This window comes from Eutrigla gurnardus (assembly GCF_963514095.1).
Source record: "Eutrigla gurnardus genome assembly, chromosome: 13".
NCBI classification, from domain to species: domain Eukaryota; kingdom Metazoa; phylum Chordata; class Actinopteri; order Perciformes; family Triglidae; genus Eutrigla; species Eutrigla gurnardus.
The window spans coordinates 7,727,348-7,746,100 of record NC_139936.1 but is presented as its reverse complement, the minus strand read 5'-3'; the positions used below and the strand labels follow the sequence as shown (position 1 = coordinate 7,746,100).

Sequence of the window (18,753 nt, the reverse complement as noted above, 5' to 3'; positions counted from 1 at the left end):
TTATTTATGATCAGTTGACACACACATCCCCCCTGTAAGTCAGTGTTTTGAATTATACAGATGAAATTACAAATTCAATACATTTTATGGCACTGGTGAGGAGCGTCACCGCGGACGGATGTACCGGTATGTTTCCCTAGTCTCGCAGGATCTCTCCTCCAATCAGCGTTCAGAGTCTTCACAGGCTGCCTTCCTATTGGTCGAGCGTAGAAAAATAGAGGTGGGATTTCTTGAGACCAGAGGGAAACCAAGTAACCAACGTCGAAGTGGTTGGATTCCTGCGGCCTGGCGGATTGTTTTATGTGAAAGAAAAGGAAACGTAACGCTACAAAGTATGTATTCGTTCCTGAACGCATTACAACACTAGCGCGAAGCCATTACGAAGTCGCCGTCATGTCGAACGGGCTGCAAAGTTGGTGAAAATGACCTGATGGGGCGAACGTCAGTTGCATTTTTCCAGTGTGAAGCTAGCTAGCTTGCTACCGTTAGCCAATAAACACTCCATAGAATTCGCAAATGTTCGCTAGTTCGTTAGTCTTTACGTTGAACGTTAGTGGCGGTTGCTGCCTTACGTCTATAACGGTTATGTCATAATGCTCCTCGGTGAACATGACTAGGCCCGGACCAATAACCGACTACTCAATAAATGCATAAGTGAACGTCTTCATAGCTAATACTGTGACCAAAGGCGCGATTTGCCTTACAATTGTGTTGTTCCCAGGCCGCCCACGTGGTACTCCTCTCATGGGGGCAGGCTTTATTAAGGTGTGGGTGTTAACCTACCTTGGCCTTTTAGGACTTGTAAACAAAGCGTCCCCATCAACCGCTGTCAGACCATGTCAGCTAATGGAGTTAGGCACATTGTAGGTAACGCTTAATGCACAGGACCTGTGATGGTTTTCTTTCCTCCTCAGGATGAGAGCTCTGGACTAAAAGCTCGGCTGGAAAGGAAGAAGACAAACAAGAGAATAGGAAGGAAACGGAAACTGGTTGTGTGTGGCCATGGCCTACTCCAACTACAGCAACCTGAGCAGGGCTCAGCTTACATTTGAGTACCTGCACACAAATTCGTAAGTACTGGTTTGCTGGCAATTAAAATGTTCTTATGAACTTGGCACCACACATAATTATGACGGTGAATAATACGGATGACCAACTAGACCAAGATACAACTTATTATACCAGCTCATCCATGTCAATATTGCAAAGATGACTGAAATTATTACAACAATCAACACCCAACATTAATTTTTGCATAGATACACCTTACTTCTGTGCTATATCCTTTAAACCAACACAGGATAATCTGGTTAAACCTGTCATCTCTTCAGAGGAGAGGAGAATATACTCTGTATTAAGTCAGTTTGCACTGAATATGACTTTGCCTGCCATCCAAAATAGTCAGCATGGACCATTGAATGTAATATGGTACTTGTACATTAACTAACATTTACTACTGAGTCTACTCTCAGTATGTATTGCATGCACTAACAACATCAATAAGTTAATCAAGTGGCTTTCTACAAGGAAATAGAGTAGCCAGCTAGTGGGAAAAGGGCCGGCTATCATTTTAGTTACATTTTCTGAACGGATACCAAATAATTTCTCCACTTTACGTAAAAAGATTTACTATGTAAATTATGTAAATTATGTAAATGATTGTGTCATTGTGAAAGTCAAGGTATTTAATTTATAAACCAACGTGTTGGCAACAGGAAAACAACCTAATTACAGACTCATTCTACCACCATATTCTGTTCTGAAATTGAACACATTAAAGTTTTCTTTAAATCAGTCACTTACCAAAAACCACATGATTGAGGAATTTCCGGTTGTGTAAGTGAATAATAATCCCATGAAGAATATTAATGGAGATCCAATGCTGCCAACAAGTATAACTTATACGTCCCATTTCTCTAAGCCTGGCTTGTTAATTCAAGTTAAATCCCTCTTGACATTCAAGTATATTGACTTATGCTTTCAGGACAACCCACGAGTTCTTATTTGGAGCCTTGGCGGAACTTGTTGATAATTCAAGGTACTCACAATGTTTTGCAACAGAGCATATAATTGTTAACAAATTGTGCCTGATAACGTATTAAGTTGAAAGTCTCACAGTTGGTTTATTTCTTTCACAGAGATGCCAATGCAACGCGAATAGACATCTACACAGGTACACCTCAGAATAACTCACCCAAGTTCACAAACTGATGCATTCACATTAATTCATAGCTCCTAACATGTCTTTTTCACCATCCTGCTTTGCTGAAAGAAAAAAGTCCAGAGCTGCGGGGCGGCTACACGCTCTGTTTTCTAGATGACGGTATTGGAATGGACCCTAGTAAGTACTACTTTATTACATCACTTGAAGCTAATTTTCATTCCATGATTACAAGTACTTTAGTGTAGGTCCATTATAAGGTTTTATGATGAAAAGTGTTTTTCGTGTGTGAAATATGATGCTGAATGCCTTTCTTTTACTAGATGAGGCAACACATGTGATTCAGTTTGGAAAGTCAAACAAACGGTCCACTGAGTCCACTCAGATTGGCCAGTATGGAAACGGACTGAAATCGTAAGACCTTTATCTGATTCGTGTGCGATTATGACTTTGTGCATTTTTTTACACTGGTTTAAATCATTTCACATCACATTAAATATGTGTTTGTGTTCACAGTGGGTCTATGCGTATTGGGAAGGATTTCATCTTGTTCACAAAAAAGGACGACACACTCACTTGCCTTTTCATGTCAAGGACTTTCCATGAAGAGGAGGGACTGGATGAGGTCAGAGTCAGCTGTTGGATAGAACTGTTTAATAGAGGTCATCACTGTTATCAAGTAACCCTTATTATTAATTGTGTCTAATTTGATAGTTTGGAAGTACAAGATGTTCAACAATATGAACATAAACTTCAGTAACAATACGGCATGTTGTTATGTGTTTGCCGACAATTCTAATATGTTATACCTTTAATTTGTGAATGAGGCTGATGAGATTCAGATTCTCTCTTCAGGTGATAGTGCCCCTTCCCTCCTGGGATCTGAACACCAAGCAGCCACTGACCTCTGACCCAGAGAAATACGCCATAGAGACGGAGCTGATCTTCAAATACTCCCCTTTTAAAAATGAACAGCAGCTGATGGAGCAGTTCAACAAAATAGAAAGTAGCAGTGGTAAGCATTTGAATATTTGTCTCCATGTGAAAAGATTCATTTTGTGATGTCAATCAAGAGTTACTTTAAAACGTTTTTGTTGACCCTCATGTAAAACATATATATCACTATAATTATATCATAAAAAATGTATCTCTATTCAATTAAATGTTATTTATAGTGTTGTATCACAACAGAAGTAATCTCAGGACAAGCGTTACAGCGACAGTGGCAAGAAAATACTGCCTTAATAGGCTTTTAGGCAGAAATCACATGCAGCCTAGGCCCTTGGGTTCCAACTGCATTTGGTGTTGGTAGTAGTTAATATTATCTTTATTGTGTCAATACATTTTCTTTTTTTATGTATTCGGGTTGCCTGTTCAACCATACCATGCCTTTGAATGTGATTTCTCAGAAGCACCTTCATGAAATGTCTTCAAATTTGAGCGAAACATCCACTTAGACTCAAGGATGAGCTGATAAGAATTTAGTGGTCAAGGTCAACTCACTTCCCATTCTTGTGAACGTGGTATCTCAGGAGTGCCAAGTAAAGAATTGATGTGCTAATTATGCCAATTTCATATAAATGTTGAAGACATTTTGAACATACATGCGTAGTTTTAGTTGATCATTTGTTTTGGCGAAAGTCGTGGTTGATATTTGATTGATTGCAATGCTTATTTTTGTGTTTTATTTTTGTTTAAAGGCACTCTTGTGATCATCTATAATCTGAAGCTGATGGACAACAGAGAACCAGAGCTGGATGTGGAGACAGACCACCAGGACATACTGATGGCTGGGACACCTGTTGAAGGAGTGTGAGTGACACCATTAAACCATTTAACCATGCTTTCACGAACTCATGTTGAAAGGAGTCATATTTTGTGCAATGACTTTGATGTGATGTTGATTGTATTGATCAGAAATGTTCCCTCTCACAGGAAGCCAGAGAAGAGGTCGTTCAGGGCGTACGCTGCTGTTTTATACATCGACCCACGCATGAGGATTTTTATCCAAGGACATAAAGTCAGGACCAAAAGACTGTCCTGCTGTTTATATAAACCAAGGTACTCACTTTAACGGTATGTGTGTGCAACTAGGATAGCCAAGTGACAAGACTTTCATCAGCATTCTTGTTTCGTTAACAGGGTTTATAAATACACATCGACTCGTTTCAAAACGCGTGCTGAGCAAGAAGTGAAGAAAGCAGATCACCTCGCGAAGATTGGTGAGTCATTGGGGAAATGGGTATTATGATTTACATCTTGCTTTCATGTTGGGACTCCTCAGTTAACAATTTTGTTGTTGTTGTTGTTTGTTTGGTTTCTTTTTCAGCTGAAGAGAAAGCCAGAGAGGCAGAGAGTAAGCAGATTTCTTTGGAGGCCAGATTAGGAGAGGACCTGTCAAAAGATTCACGGGTATGAGGAAGAGGATATTTTTGGTTAATTTGTCAAATGCAGATATGATTTTGTCTCTTTAAACCAGCTTTTCTTCTGAAACGGGCCCACCATTTTGTTGAACAACTTTGAAACCCCTACCTTAACCGAAGGTTGTTATAGTGACTCAACTGATATCTCCCTCCATCCTCTCTTCCTAGGCAATTCTGAGAAAGGTTCAAGATTCAGCCATGATGCTTCGGCGGGATTGTGACATGAAGAAAAGGATTCTAGAAGCTAAGCAGAAGTACATGACATTTTTCAGTTAAAATAATGTTTTTCTTTTATCCAAATAGGCTGGAAATGTAAGACATTTACTGTAATATTCAAATTCATGCTTGCCAAAGTAGATTGTTTGTCAACATTTGTTCTGTTTTTTTTTACATGGAACTAATAAGAAGAGTAACTTCAAGAAAAAAACATAACACTTTATATCACTTTGTATTTGCTGGGTTTTGTCTATTTCTCATCCGTCTCCAACACTTTATTTTTCCTCAGAGCATTAAAGGAGCCCAAAGAGTTGAATTTTATATTCGGTGTGAACATTGGACAGAGGGACCTGGATGGGATGTTTGTATACAACTGTTCTCGTCTCATCAAGATGTACGAGAAAACAGGGCCCCAGCTGGAGGGAGGCATGTGAGTAATTTGCACACAAAGATGGAAAAGTGACTATGTTTGAATGATAAAGAGAAATATTTTATGGTTCTGTGATATGTGTTTCAGGGCCTGTGGAGGTGTGGTTGGAGTAGTGGATGTCCCATATTTAATTCTAGAACCAACTCACAACAAACAGGACTTTGCAGATGCAAAGGAGTATCGACATTTACTGAAATCCATGGGGGAACATTTAGCTCAGTACTGGAAGGACACTAACATTGGTGAGTTTCCATTTGTTGCCAACACCTGTCATGTACAGTTCAAATTGAATAAGTTTCCACTATTAAGGCATTTAAATCGCACTGTTATAGTTGGTTAAAAAAATGTCATTGCTGATAAAAAGATCAGCAAAGGTATTATGAAATAATGTGACAGCATTTTATTTAAAAAATGGTTGAAAGTCTCCTCCTGGCTGCATTACACTGCCCTCCCAATCACTCCAGTGCACACATGCTGCAAGGAACAAGTAGAGAAGTGTTGGCTTGAATAACTTTTTTTTAAATAAATTGTTGCTGTATGAAATGCTAAGTGTCTGTGTGTGTTATGCAGCCCAGAAAGGCATCGTGAAGTTCTGGGATGAGTTTGGATATCTGTCTGCAAAATGGTCTGCACCTCCGTCATCAGAGCAGAGATACAAGAGACGTCGTGCCATGGAGATACCACTCACTATTCAGTGTGGTAAGTCACACATCCACAACACACATACCATATCTTAATAAACTGAAAATATGTATTATTTTACTAACAAAGCTATTTTCTATTATTTTCAGATAAATGTTTAAAGTGGAGAACACTGCCATTCCAGATGGATGCTGTGGACAAACGCTACCCAGACAGTTGGGTGTGCCTCATGAACCCTGACAGCTCCCAGGACAGGTACACACAATATGTTGGTTTATAGGATTACAATTTAAATTCACTCTGTAGTACTAGTTGTATTATTCATGTAATAAAGTATAAGTGCTAATTTAGTCACTGTGTCACTACATTGCTATTTTGCGATCAATTTTTATGTTCCTACATGCTATCTCTAACAGTGTAAATTGTGTATTTAGGTGTGACGCTGCTGAACAGAAACAGAATTTGCCATGTGGTGTTCTGAAGAAAGACAAGCAGTCGGCTGAGGACAAACAGAAAGAGCTGACAGAGAAAATCAAACAGCAGCAGGGGAAACTAGAGGCCTTGCAGGTACATCATACTTCTCACTCCCCTTCTGTTGCTCTTTTTTGTGTGTGCATTGCACATTGCACATAATAAATTGTATTTTCTCTTCACAGAAAACCAGCACCGTAAAATCTGCGGCAGATGTAAAGAAGCTACCGATGGATGTCAGCATGAAACCAACAGAGGGCTCCTCTCAGGTACAAGCACCCGATAGGATGCTTCTTGTAGGTCATCTTATTTATCTTATTTTTTATGCTGGTAATATCACTGGAAATATGAGCAAAAACAGGAATGTTTTTTAATTTTATTTTTTATTAAACATTGTTTACTGCTGTATATTTCCCCAATCTTTAATATAAAATGTAAGTAAAGTGGTGAAGAGGTGAATCACAGCTTATTTCTCAGGTTTTTACAAATAACGACTAAAACAAATTAAGCACACCAACACTGTTCTTGGAGGTGATCTTGTTTTTCCCATTTGTTACCTTACTAAAATGTTTGTTTGTTGTGTGTTTCACATATTGTCGGTTCAGGCAACTAGGTCTTCTGACAGGACCATAACACGCCCCCGCTCCCCACCGCTCCCAGCTCACTTAAAAAGCACCCCTCCATCTCGTGCAGCTTCTCAGCGCCCCACCCGAACACCTGCCCCTCCGCCGCCGCCACCCAAAGTTGAACCATCCAGGTCCAGAGGTGCAGCAAAGACTCCTGTACCTCAAGCAAAGCCTGTACCCAAAGCTACTGCCAAAACACCCCCGCCTAGCCGCAGCTCAAGGGTAAGTTACAGAATTTAGGAAATAATCTACCAATAACACAAAGTACCATTGAGTGTTTTGTTGGTGAAAGTTTTTGATATGGCTGCATGTTAAATAATGATATTAAATCTCTTAACATAGACACCTGCCAAAGCATCAGCAGCCAAACCAGCAGCTGCTGCACAACGCAAGAGAATCATAGAGCAGGAGGACAGTGAGGAGGAGGAGGAGGAAGAGGAAGAAAAAGAAGAAGAAGAGGAGGAGGAGGACAGTGAGGAGGCTAGTGAAGAGGAAGAACCACAGACAAAGAAATCCAGGATGGCCACAGCAGCTGGTAACCGTGGAAAAGTGATAGAAAAGGCGTCACCTGCCAAACGTGGCAAGCTGGATGAGGTAAACGCACAACAGCATTCACAAGTACGAGTAGACTTCCAATCAATCAGGTCAGACATTGTAGCTCAAATGTTTAATTGCACAACTTATGAAAGATATCAATCCTGCAATATAGCAGTGACCCTGAATAGTAAGCTTGTTTCGACTGCCAATCTCACAGTCAAATAGTCACGGTGACGGGAAAATGTGGTCGGAGTAAAGAATCAAAGGAAAGGCCTGATCGTATTAACCAGAGCATAAGACCACAGCACTATCAAAGGCAGGATATATTTTGAATTAATGAATGATTCTGTACAATCAGCTTGGGGAGGTGCGTAGAAACAGTTGTTTGCGGCGTGCGTCTCTCTCTCCCATTGACAGTCCCTTCACTTCCCTGTCGTTTCCCTTCTGTGTGTGGATTTCTACATTGTGGAAAAGAGAATAAGGACTAAAAGTTGTATTTGCAACCACAAAAAGCAAGCAAGTTAAGAAACCATGTTTCTCTATCGATCACTGCTCCGTGTGACAATGCACACAACAACACTGTCCATTGTTCTGAATTCTTTTAACATGTATCTCAATCAATAAGGTTTTCTATAGATAGATGAATATTAATTAGAGTGAGAGCAATGAGCAAGAAAAGAGACTGATTCGACGATCGGTCAACTATAGGCAAGACTTGACCAATCAGATTCTACCATGTAAATTCTTAGTGGTGGATACCCCTACCGTAAAACCTACACATGTATAGACTATAGAATAAAATGACAGCATTAGCAATGCTGAATAAACCCTTCAAGTGTTCACTGTAATCTTGTGAGACAGCCTGTGTGTGTCAGTGCTGTGATGGTTTGTGCTGCTGCTTCTTTTCTGCTGCTTGTTGCCTTTCCTCCTCCGTTACCATTGGTCTTTCACAAGGCATTCACTTCTAGGAAGTGAGTAAAAGTGACTGAGAAGAGACAGACATTTAGCAGAAGTCTTTATTTTTTGTGTATGTAAGGGCTTTTATAATTCTAATGTTATAACATTTAAAATCACAGTATAAAAAATATGAAAACACAAATGAAGACACATTACTACATTAACTATCAAAGCAAGGTAAATATTTTGACAATCAAATTCTATATTACAAAGCAATTAAAAGTATTTAATGTAACGTGCAGGAGGCATATGTTACTTTTACAGCAACATAAAAGTTTCCATCTATTACAGATTAAATCACAAACTGAAATCCAATAGCTAATCAGGAGTTCTAAATGGTTTCACCAGGAGACTTTGAACTAAACTACTCCTTCAGTACTCAGAGGACTGGCAAGATGAAGAATTTAGTTTCAGGTTCATATGATGAAAAGAAGGAAATGAAGGCATTCAACGATGGCTAAGTAGGTTGTTGAACCTCCAACCAGAGCCCCTCTGCTTTTGACCTTGCAGGTTAACACCCAGAAGAAAGGGGTTTCTTCTCCTTTACAGCAGACACCAACTACTCCAACCGCTAATGCTAAATCCATATCCATGCAACAGCATGGGGCTAAAGCAAAGGTAGCTTAACTCTGTCCCTCTCTCAACCCTCGAATACAGCTGGGCTGCATCTGTTCTCATAACCTCTAACAATAATGACGAATTAACTTTTCATCTGATCTGGGTGTACTCTCTCTTCTAACAATCCTCTCTTGAAACCTAAGTTGTTGTATTATTCTAACAGCTGTAATCAAGCCTGACTTTCCACCTAATGCCGGAGAACCCTTTAGACTTTCACTTTGTTCATTAACCAAGATGCAAATTATTTCTTCTAACCATACTCATGTTTCTCTTGCTGCAATGGGAGTAATGATCGTTTTGTTTCTGCAGGCGTCTGAGAAGTCCCCACAGGCAGAAGCAGACAATGACATTAAAAATGCTCAGAAAGGTGAGCTGATGGGACTGCTCTACTCTGTCACATAAAAACAAATGGTAAAACAAAAGCTCTAATATAATACATTCTATCTATGTATGTTTTTTTTTCTACAGATAAGGGTGTGCTGGTTGAAGTACGTGTCAACAAGGAGTGGTTCACAGGCAAAGTCATTGCTGTGGAGTCAAATAAACAGACTGTCCGCTGGAAAGTGAAGTTTGACTATGTACCTAGATCCACCCCGAAAGACAGATGGTAATATACTCTGTCTGTTTTGCTGCATTCAGGGCCCATTCAGTTGACTTTGACAGATAATTCATATCCTATGCTGGTGTGTGTGTGTTTTGAAGGGTGTTCAAGGGGAGTGATGAAGTCCGGTTGATGCGGCCGCCATCTCCAATCTCTCAGACACCTGACACCCAACAGGAGACTGAGAAGGGGCCGGCAACCATGGAGCCCGACACTACCCAACCAGGAACCAGTCGAGAGGTGACTGACAGTCTCGTCACCATGTTGAGGTGAGCTGATGACAATGAACTGGTGCTGTTAACACACGCTGTGTAAATGCCAGGGCACATAATTTCATAGGACTGTGTTGTGTTCACTGTGCGTTTTGTGTTTCCAGGACAATGCTGCGTTACTTCTTCCCTCCTGCTTTTCGGATCCCGAAGGACGATGTCAACAGCATGACGGCTGAGGAGTTGGTAGCCTTTCCGTTGGTGAGATGGATAGTAGATGGTTCAATGGATTGATCCTTAGTTTAGGATAAAAAAAAAACACTCTTGACAAAGGTCGAGAAGAAGGGGAGGCTGCAGCACGTAGTGAAAGAGGATGGACCCACTAGTCTATGTGGGTTCATGAGATTTCCCTGGATAATAGAATGCAGAATTCCAGAGTACACTTTGAAATAATACACGTACGTACTGGGAATTTGTTGACTTGTTCTTTCTTGTCCCAAGTATTAAGTGCCTGAGTATTGTGTTTTTCCTCCTCCATCAGAAAGAGTATTTCCAGCAGTATGAATCGGGACTCCAGTCTTTGTGTAACTCGTACCAGAGCAGAGCTGATGCCAGGGCCAGAGCTGTGGAGGAGAAGAGCAACAGCAATGAGGTCAAACTGAAGGAGGCAGACGAGAAACTACAGAAACTACGAACAAACATTGTAGCGCTCTTGCAAAAAGTACAAGAGGTAAGACGGCTTCAGCCTTGCTTATCGATGGTCCAGGAAACGGGACAGTTTCACACATACAAACTACTGCTGATCCCTCTTGCGTGTCTATCAAAGGTTATCTTTGTTATGTATATTATTATGTGGTCATTTGCAGTAAATAATGCTGCTTTTCTTTTTTACACTTTTAGGACATTGACATAAACACAGATGACGAGCTTGATGCCTACATAGAGGACCTCCTTACCAAGGGTGATTAAATTGGACAGAAAAGAGTACATGCACAAAAAAACGTACTGGAAGTTTTTATTCCAGCCATTACTTGTTGAGGGTTCCCCAAGGACTCATCCTTATGTGCAGAGTTAGCTGGTAAATCGGATTATCTTGAGTATGGTCTTTGATTTTGATTGTTCAAGCATCTAGTGAACACCAGTGAACTCTTTGAGTTTGGGCAGTTTCTCTGCGGTTTCTACATTTTTGGGTAGCCTGTAATTTTCTCTTTTAGTTGTTTTTATATACCTGCTTATATATGTTAATCTATGTTTAAGCCATCCTATTCTGATTGATCTTTGAAATAATTTGTGTACGTTCATTACATTTGTGCTCCCTTTATATAATCAGCTAATGCTGTGTCAAACTGCGGACTATTTGTCCCCTTATTTTGCTCCTTCGTCTGGTGAGAATTGGACATGCCAAGTGACTGGGCAGTGCTCTGCATTGCAGCCTGTACTAAAACATTAACGTTTATTTTTGTACACTAACACATCAGTGTTGCCCATTACCTTCCTCCATCCTGGTCTGAACAAACCAGGTTAATATTTTACGAGTGGGTTGTGTGCCACACCCACAAAGAAGAACTACTTACTGGGTTTTATCAGTATGATTATTCCCTTATATCTCTCTTGCATTTAAGCTATGAATGTTCTGTTTATTTTTGGTAGAAAAAAAAAATCTCATTCAAATGCAAAAGTTGCATCTTCATAATTCAGTACCTGTGACCTTCCTTTTGAACAGATTTTTAACGGATCATGGAAATGTTTTATTAAACGGTGCATGCGTTCAGTCTTTTTGTTCTGATTGGAACAAATGATTCTGTATTTTTGACAGATCTTTACTTAGAACAATAAAACAGGTTCAGCAACACCTTTTGATGAATGTATGTCTGTTATTTTGCTATGTCTGTATATGCTAAATAACAAAATTCCATTGTAATTCCATTTTCATTTAACAGATTTTTTTGCTTGGTGCTAAGGCCAATTACAGAAATGGTTAAATAAAACTGTAATGTGTCTTTTATGAAAATTGCTCACTGTGCGTTGTATGGATACCTCAGCCCTAATGGACACTGTATCTTGCATGAGATATTGTTTTTTTTCCCCTTCTCTTCTCTTAAAAGAGATCTTAAAATCTTGGTAAATTAAATCAAAGCTCTCTGGATACCACTTTAATATATTTTTTTTTCATGTTGTTGGAGCGAACAAGCCGTTTAACAAGGAACTGGACTTTTATTTTGATGGCGAGAGTTTGCAACTCTGCAATGTCAACAGTGCTCGGCCAACTAGGTAAGAGTGCATATCTTTGAACCTCGTATTAAAACAGTTAGCAAGTGATTGTCAAATAAATAGAAAAACCTCGATGGCCAGGGTATTGTCTAACTACGTTGAAACCACACATTTAACGTTAGCTAGCTCGCTAACTGTTGTGTTACTGCGGTCAAGCAAGATGACAAAATCTCTGTCGTCAATCCAGCCAACACTAAAATTGTAGTGCGCCTGTATACTCACATTCGTGGTAAACCCATTCAGATGGCCCAGCTCTGGAGCTACCGTCGGAGATGGAAGGCGCCAATTGCCAATACTTCCGGTTTCAAAATAAAGGCTCCCACGTACGTTTCATATCTGAGCCATCTGAATGCGTTTACCGTGAATGTACGTATAAGGGTGCACAACAATTTATGTGTTTCCTTATTTGACCACGGGAGGATTCAAGTCGAACTAACAGGTGTTGTGTGCTCGGGTGACTTCGGGTTTCAGAGTGACGATATACTCCACAGTTTGATGAAGAAACGCCATTTTACAGTCAGGTTGGAAACTACTGAGCTAACTAATTGCACTAAAAGGAGAGTGAAGTGGAATGAACTGTGACCCACTTCGGCCAGCTGTGTGGAGGTTAGCTTACCAAATAGATTGCAGGTTCAAATTGCTGTACAAGTTATCAGACATTAACTTGGAATGACATCCTTATATGTGGTGTCACTTAAGCCTCATCACTTTTTCTGTTTTTCTGTACTTTAAGTTTTAATTTCAGCTAACTAACCTAACGTTAGCCAACGCTCATTCACTTCCACGCGACCTTCATGTTGTTTGTAGCTTCCCAAGTGTTTATATGATTACTGACCGAATTAAAGGGGTGTTATAGTTTTTGAAGTATTGTCGTTATCGGAAGAAACGTCTGCTTATCTTTAAAATATTCTGTTGTAAATATAGACTACTTACGAGTATGTTTGTATTTTGTATGTATGTATTTTTTTTAAAGGGACAGTGCACAATTAAACATTAGCCTTATATAAAACAAGGAGAGATCCATTGCAGCATTTAGCAAACTTTCTATTTTCCACCTGTAGTTCCTGTGCAGGTTTGTGGAACAATAAATTAATGACAATTCAATGTAAAGAGAGAATAAAAAAACCACATCATAATATTCACATCATCAATCCCCATCCCACCTAAAAAAACAAAATGTGTAAAAAGTTACAGCAATAAATAGTCATTCCCTCCCACTATTTACAGCTAACTACCACAATTGTGGGTGAACAAAAACGTACTATATTGTTCTGGTTTTATTAGTATTTAGTGTTGAATATTATGTAAAGTGTTAATGGTATCTAGGATTTTTTTTTCTCTCTTCTGCCTTCTCACAGTAAAATCAGGGGTCAGCACTCACTGCCAGGCTTTGTGCTGACACTCACCTGAGACTGCCGGTCTCGAGCCATGTCTGTGACCCGCCGCATAGCGTCAGCTGCAGGCCGCTGCAGGCTGTTGTGTAGTGTTCCTCCACCACTCGCCCACATCAGATTAGCCAGTTTAGTTGAGCTGGGCACGAGAAGAACTGATGAACAACAACTCTGGGAGGCACCAGGGGACCCGCCGGTCTCCGGAACCAAGATAGGATCTTTCCTTCAGGAAAGGCCGGTGCTGAAGAACCCATTTCTAGAGGATGCCTTGCTCAGAGGATACCTGGCGAGACACCTGCCCCAGGAGGTGAGGAAGCAGCACAGGAAACATACTATTGTAAGCTGAGGTATTCACAATATATGTAACTGTGCTTGTAAATACTTTTTCACAGGCAGCTTTTTCAGAATTGTGTGCGTTTGGAGAGCGCGTTGCAAACGAGGTGGATGTGTGGGGCAGAGAGTGTGAGGTTACGCCTCCAAAGTTGGTGCACTTTGACCCCTGGGGTCGCAGAGTGGACCACATCGTGACCTCCCCCGCCTGGAAACGCATGAAAGACCTGTCGGCTCAGGAAGGACTGGTATCCATTGGCTATGAGAGGTCATTTGGGGAGTGGAGGTTAGGAGACTGTCTTTTTCACTTTAGCTCATATGTCATATTTCAAGTCAAATTAACCTTCTCTTTGGCCATTTTTAATAGGATAGGTTAACTAAACAAGAACTGTGTGTGTGTGTGTGTGTGTGTGTGTGTGTGTGTGTGTGTGTGTGTGTGTGTGTGTGTGTGTGTCCTTCCTCCCTTCCTTCCAGTCGGGTGTACCAAATGAGCAAATTGTACATCTTCTCTCCCTCCTCTGGTCTCTACACCTGTCCTCTGGCCATGACTGACGGAGCTGCTAAGGTCATCCAGGTGTGTCAGAAAAATAGATTCTCTGACTAACATTGTACACTAAGTCTTAAACAGACACAATCATTATGTCTACAGCCAGAAACCAAGGTAAACACGAAGGCTGTTCGTGTTGTTTTCACAAGAGCACGTGTGCATGCCAGAGACAGTAACATGACAAGGGTGCAGCAGGAAGAAGTCTAAGAGCCTTTGTTGTAGCTATGTGCAAAACCCAATCCAAAGTTAGACTACAGCAGAAATAAATATGTCGTTAGCCTACATTTTCACGGCTGAACGGCAGACTGTAAAAGTCAATAACCCCCTTTTTTAAAAATCTTTTTAACATAGTGAGTATTTTCGCTGTGTGTGTGAAGTCCTTAGGTGTTTCATGGCCAGTAGATGAAGCCTACAGTCATTTGACCACCCGTCAGCCGGCACATTTCTGGACATCTGGACAGTGGATGACCGAAAGGCGGGGAGGCTCCGACGTAGGTCAGTAGTGACACTTCCAGTTGTTGTGTCAGCTTCACCCTACAGATTAAAAGCTACAGTTTAGCAGTGGACATTGTCTGTGTTTGAAACAGCTGGTGAAATTAAGTTTCCGTATTACAAAATAAAAGCTCAATGTCATTGAATGTTATACTATTGAGTTATTTCCCAGTGATACATAATTGTTGTTAATTTAATTATCTGTTGAGGAACTGAGATGAAATACTTATTTCTGTTGCCCCTTCTGCCGTGCATCTCCTCAGCCAGTGGCACAGAGACGGTGGCTATTCCCCAGACAGACGGTTCATACAAACTACATGGCTTCAAGTGGTTCACCTCTGCGACAGATGCAGACATGACTCTCACACTGGCCAGGGTGCAGGACGGAACAGGAGCCACCACACCGGTACTGCTACTGAACACCAGTCATCCCTGGTGAAATGAAGTCGCTTTATAATGACTTACAATGTGTGATTTCATTGCACTGTATGCGTGCCTGTCTCTCTCCCACAGGGCAGCAGGGGTTTGTCTTTGTTCTATGCAGAGGTGAGTAGAGATAAGGACGGCCAGCTGGAGGGTGTAGAGGTGCAGAGACTGAAGGACAAGCTGGGCACTAGACAGATGCCGACTGCTGAGCTGCTGCTGGACGGCCTGCGGGCTTACAGGGTCAGTTATACATCATCATTTATCAAGTAACCAGTTTCTTCATCATTTATTTAAGTAATGATAAACTGTAGATTCCAGATTGAAGCCACACTGGGTCAGGTACAACTTACTTTATTTATAAAGGGTGATTTTTTTTTTTTCTTAAGACGCTTTCAGGCAGGTTATCTTTCATCATGCTCCATTACAGCAACCATTTTTATTTGGAAATACAATACTACATATTCAGGAAACAAGACACCAAAATGATTTATTTACTTTGATTTAATCTCTCTGTTTTTCCAACTGATTTCAAAATCCTTTGACATCTTTATTCAACTCTCTACATTAACAGCTCTCAGAGGAAGGGAGGGGTGTGGCTTCCATAGCCAACATGCTGACTATAACTCGGATACACAACAGCGTCTCTGCAGCAGCCGCAATGAGAAGGCAGGATACTGCTCATTCACCCCACTGAATCCTGAAACATGCTATGATTGAGCTGATTAATTGTATGTGTGTTTGTCTGTGTCCACAGGGTGGTGCAGTTAGCTCGTGACTATGCCACTCGCCGCACTGTCTTTGGAAAGCTTCTTAAAGACCACCCGCTGCACATACAGACTCTCGCTAGAATGGAGGTGAGGTGGCTGGGGCCGAACACAGACACACAAACTATACAGAGTTTCCCCATCATGCCTCATCCATGCCTGCTTCCGACATGGACAGGTGGAGACTCGTGGAGCGTTCCTTCTGGTGATGGATGTGTGTCGTCTGTTGGGCCGAGAGGAAAGTGGCATGGCGAGCCAGCGTGATGCACACCTGCTGCGTCTGCTCACTCCTGTGGTCAAACTGTACACTGGGAAGCAGGTGACCAGCTTGCACAAATGTGTTGGTAAACTTTCTGTTTTGATAGAAACCTTACTGTCCATGTTTTGCTTTGTGTCAGGCGGTTGCTGTGGTGTCGGAGGGTTTGGAAAGCTTCGGTGGACAGGGCTACATTGAGGATACAGGGTTACCTGGACTTCTTCGCGATGTACAGGTACGGCAATACATAAAAAACAACAGTTTTTTTTACAGTTTTGCAATTAAAAAAAAAATGTACAGAACAAAAACACCCCGCTCACCCCACAATGTCTCAGTGGAAGAAGATCAAATAATCATAGTAATAACAACAACATTTTTCTTTCCCTCAAAGGTGTTGAGTATATGGGAAGGTACCACAAATGTTCTTTCTCTGGACGTGCTGCGCTGTGTGGCTCGTAGCTCAGGGATGGTTCTTCATGCTTACTTCACCCATGTCAAGGTACAGGATCAGGGAATGACCCTAACAAACCAGTTCAGTAACTATTATCACTGAATATGAAAATGATGTGATGTGTTTTTCTTGTAGTCCCTGCTTGCAGGAGGATCAAGTGTTTCCACATTGGCCCCGGCGGTGAAAGCAGTACACAGTGCTCTGTCTGAACTGGAGGACTTTGTTCAGGTAGCAGCGACTGGCGCACCTAGCTACCTGGAACTAGCAGCCAGAGACCTGGCGTACAGCCTGGCTCGCATCTACACGGGTAGGTGCTACAGTCACACATAAACTCCTCTTGCTTACATGAGGACATCAACGAAAATAATAATAATAATAATAAAATTGACGCAGCAGAAAGAGATATATTGTCTTTTTATTCCATTCATTCTTCTTTGCATTACATCACCCACAATGCATCTCCATCACTTACAGTTCTGTCAGAGATTTGTGTGCGTTATGCTTGTTTCTAAAGCCACAAACTTGTAGTGTTTGGACTCGAGCTCCATTCATACAGATTATTTGTTACCACTTATGTACTAGTATTCCTCAAGTCCTGTAAACCAACTTTGATGTGTCATATTGTTGGAGATCCCCTTTAACTGTATGGATGTTAACAGGTGCCCTTCTCATTGACCATGCATGTTGGAATGGAGCCTCTTCATCTGACACTTATGCAGCTCTCAGGTAAAAAAAAAAAAAAAAGAAGGAAAAAAGTTACATTTATGCTTCTATCAGGTTTTTAAAAAATGAAACAAAATCTTTATTTTCCTTTATCAGATGGTGTGAACAAGACTTGTGTCCTGTTGTGACTAAACAGGCGAGGGGCTGCTATGATCCCAGCGCAGCCCCACTTGATGCTGCACTGGTGTATGACCGGCCCATCCAGAACTGAAGGTTCACTGATAATGGATAAAGCTCACCTTAAGTCTGTGGCATGTCTAGTTCCTGTATCCCACATTTTTTGATTTTTGTAGATGTTATATTATATATTATTTTTTTATATTTTATAAAAACCCACTGCTGTATAAGCACAGTAATCAAACTGACATTTTAGTTTCTAATATAATATAATCCTGTCTAATGTGATTTAGGTATTGTGTAAATGTACTTCTGCCTATAAGCTGTCTGCGATAGCCTGCAATACATATTGAAATATATTCACAATAAATTATACAAATTGAGTTATTCACAAAAATACAATGCAAATACAAACACATAGGCACATTTATGTATGTCTATATACATGTGCACATACATATACATGCATACACGCACTGTCTCTATGTGCCAGCACTGATGACCTGCTGACCCTGTGATCACACGTTTTAACAAAAAAGAAATTGAGGCCTGGATAAGTGCAAAAATTAAACATGGAATTAGGCTTTTTCACATTCAAAGTCATGCCTACTCTCACAGTTATTACAAGCAAGAGTAAGCAAAGATCAACAAACACAAATGAACTAGAGCACAGGTCAGAAACAAGCATGCAGTACATGTTGCCTTCTCTACTGTTGGAAAAACTCTATCCGTTAAAGTATGTAGTATCAATTAAAAAAATATGAGAACGTTTCAGTTTGGAGCTGTTTATACTTAAGAGAATTCTTTAAAATGGTACAAGGATTACTTATGTTGTATGTTTATTGTATAATGGTGTTTTATTGTGTTATAAACTATATCTGAAATTAAATTAGGGCTAACAATGCTACCAAGTTATGTACCGCAGCTTTTGTAAATACATGAATAAAGAATATATAACATATACACTCGATTAATATTATTTTCTTTGTATATATATACATACATATATGTTTTTAGTACCTGTTCGCGTTTGCGCTGTTAAAATCCTGAGTTTACGAGGGGTCCTTGAAGGCGTCACACGTCTGGTTGGAAAA

The 18,753-nt window shown here is 40.6% G+C and overlaps 2 protein-coding genes across 3 annotated transcripts; both read left to right on the top strand.

Annotated features, from left to right (window-relative positions):
* The first annotated feature begins 225 nt into the window (after nucleotides 1-225).
* Nucleotides 226-11,747, top strand: morc2 (MORC family CW-type zinc finger 2). Of its 2 annotated transcripts, XM_084025128.1 has the most exons (28): nucleotides 226-332; nucleotides 915-1,070; nucleotides 1,985-2,038; nucleotides 2,139-2,173; nucleotides 2,273-2,341; nucleotides 2,485-2,575; nucleotides 2,678-2,786; nucleotides 3,017-3,176; nucleotides 3,862-3,973; nucleotides 4,097-4,222; nucleotides 4,304-4,383; nucleotides 4,491-4,573; nucleotides 4,753-4,838; nucleotides 5,090-5,230; nucleotides 5,318-5,472; nucleotides 5,801-5,929; nucleotides 6,022-6,127; nucleotides 6,307-6,439; nucleotides 6,529-6,612; nucleotides 6,949-7,191; nucleotides 7,312-7,563; nucleotides 8,974-9,081; nucleotides 9,391-9,448; nucleotides 9,550-9,688; nucleotides 9,784-9,951; nucleotides 10,059-10,152; nucleotides 10,433-10,621; nucleotides 10,792-11,747. In XM_084025128.1, the coding sequence occupies exons 2-28, from the start codon at nucleotides 1,003-1,005 to the stop codon at nucleotides 10,858-10,860; spliced, it is 3,141 nt and encodes a 1,046-aa protein (XP_083881254.1). In that variant the 5' UTR covers nucleotides 226-332; nucleotides 915-1,002; the 3' UTR covers nucleotides 10,861-11,747. The 2 variants fall into 2 exon arrangements, with proteins under 2 accessions (XP_083881254.1, XP_083881255.1); XM_084025129.1 differs by lacking the exon at nucleotides 8,974-9,081.
* An 841-nt stretch (nucleotides 11,748-12,588) lies between these two features.
* On the top strand, nucleotides 12,589-18,611 carry LOC311023564 (acyl-CoA dehydrogenase family member 11). Its single transcript, XM_084025484.1, has 15 exons — nucleotides 12,589-12,768; nucleotides 13,521-13,860; nucleotides 13,946-14,169; nucleotides 14,358-14,457; nucleotides 14,808-14,925; nucleotides 15,186-15,328; nucleotides 15,436-15,588; nucleotides 15,920-16,014; nucleotides 16,103-16,202; nucleotides 16,291-16,431; nucleotides 16,511-16,603; nucleotides 16,760-16,867; nucleotides 16,955-17,126; nucleotides 17,479-17,545; nucleotides 17,639-18,611. The coding sequence occupies exons 2-15, from the start codon at nucleotides 13,591-13,593 to the stop codon at nucleotides 17,751-17,753; spliced, it is 1,899 nt and encodes a 632-aa protein (XP_083881610.1). The 5' UTR covers nucleotides 12,589-12,768; nucleotides 13,521-13,590; the 3' UTR covers nucleotides 17,754-18,611.
* Nucleotides 18,612-18,753: the final 142 nt, after the last annotated feature.

What these genes read in the sequence shown, in the direction of transcription:
- morc2 (XM_084025128.1), top strand. Translation starts at nt 1,003, where the DNA reads ATGGCCTACTCCAACTACAGCAACCTGAGCAGGGCTCAGCTTACATTT. An exon ending in ACCTGTCAAAAGATTCACGG is followed by an intron (nt 4,574 to 4,752) that starts GTATGAGGAAGA and finishes CTCTCTTCCTAG; the next exon opens with GCAATTCTGAGAAAGGTTCA. An exon ending in CATTAAAAATGCTCAGAAAG is followed by an intron (nt 9,449 to 9,549) that starts GTGAGCTGATGG and finishes TTTTTTCTACAG; the next exon opens with ATAAGGGTGTGCTGGTTGAA.
- LOC311023564 (XM_084025484.1), top strand. Translation starts at nt 13,591, where the DNA reads ATGTCTGTGACCCGCCGCATAGCGTCAGCTGCAGGCCGCTGCAGGCTG. An exon ending in AGGTCATTTGGGGAGTGGAG is followed by an intron (nt 14,170 to 14,357) that starts GTTAGGAGACTG and finishes CCTTCCTTCCAG; the next exon opens with TCGGGTGTACCAAATGAGCA. An exon ending in CTTACTTCACCCATGTCAAG is followed by an intron (nt 16,868 to 16,954) that starts GTACAGGATCAG and finishes TTTTTCTTGTAG; the next exon opens with TCCCTGCTTGCAGGAGGATC.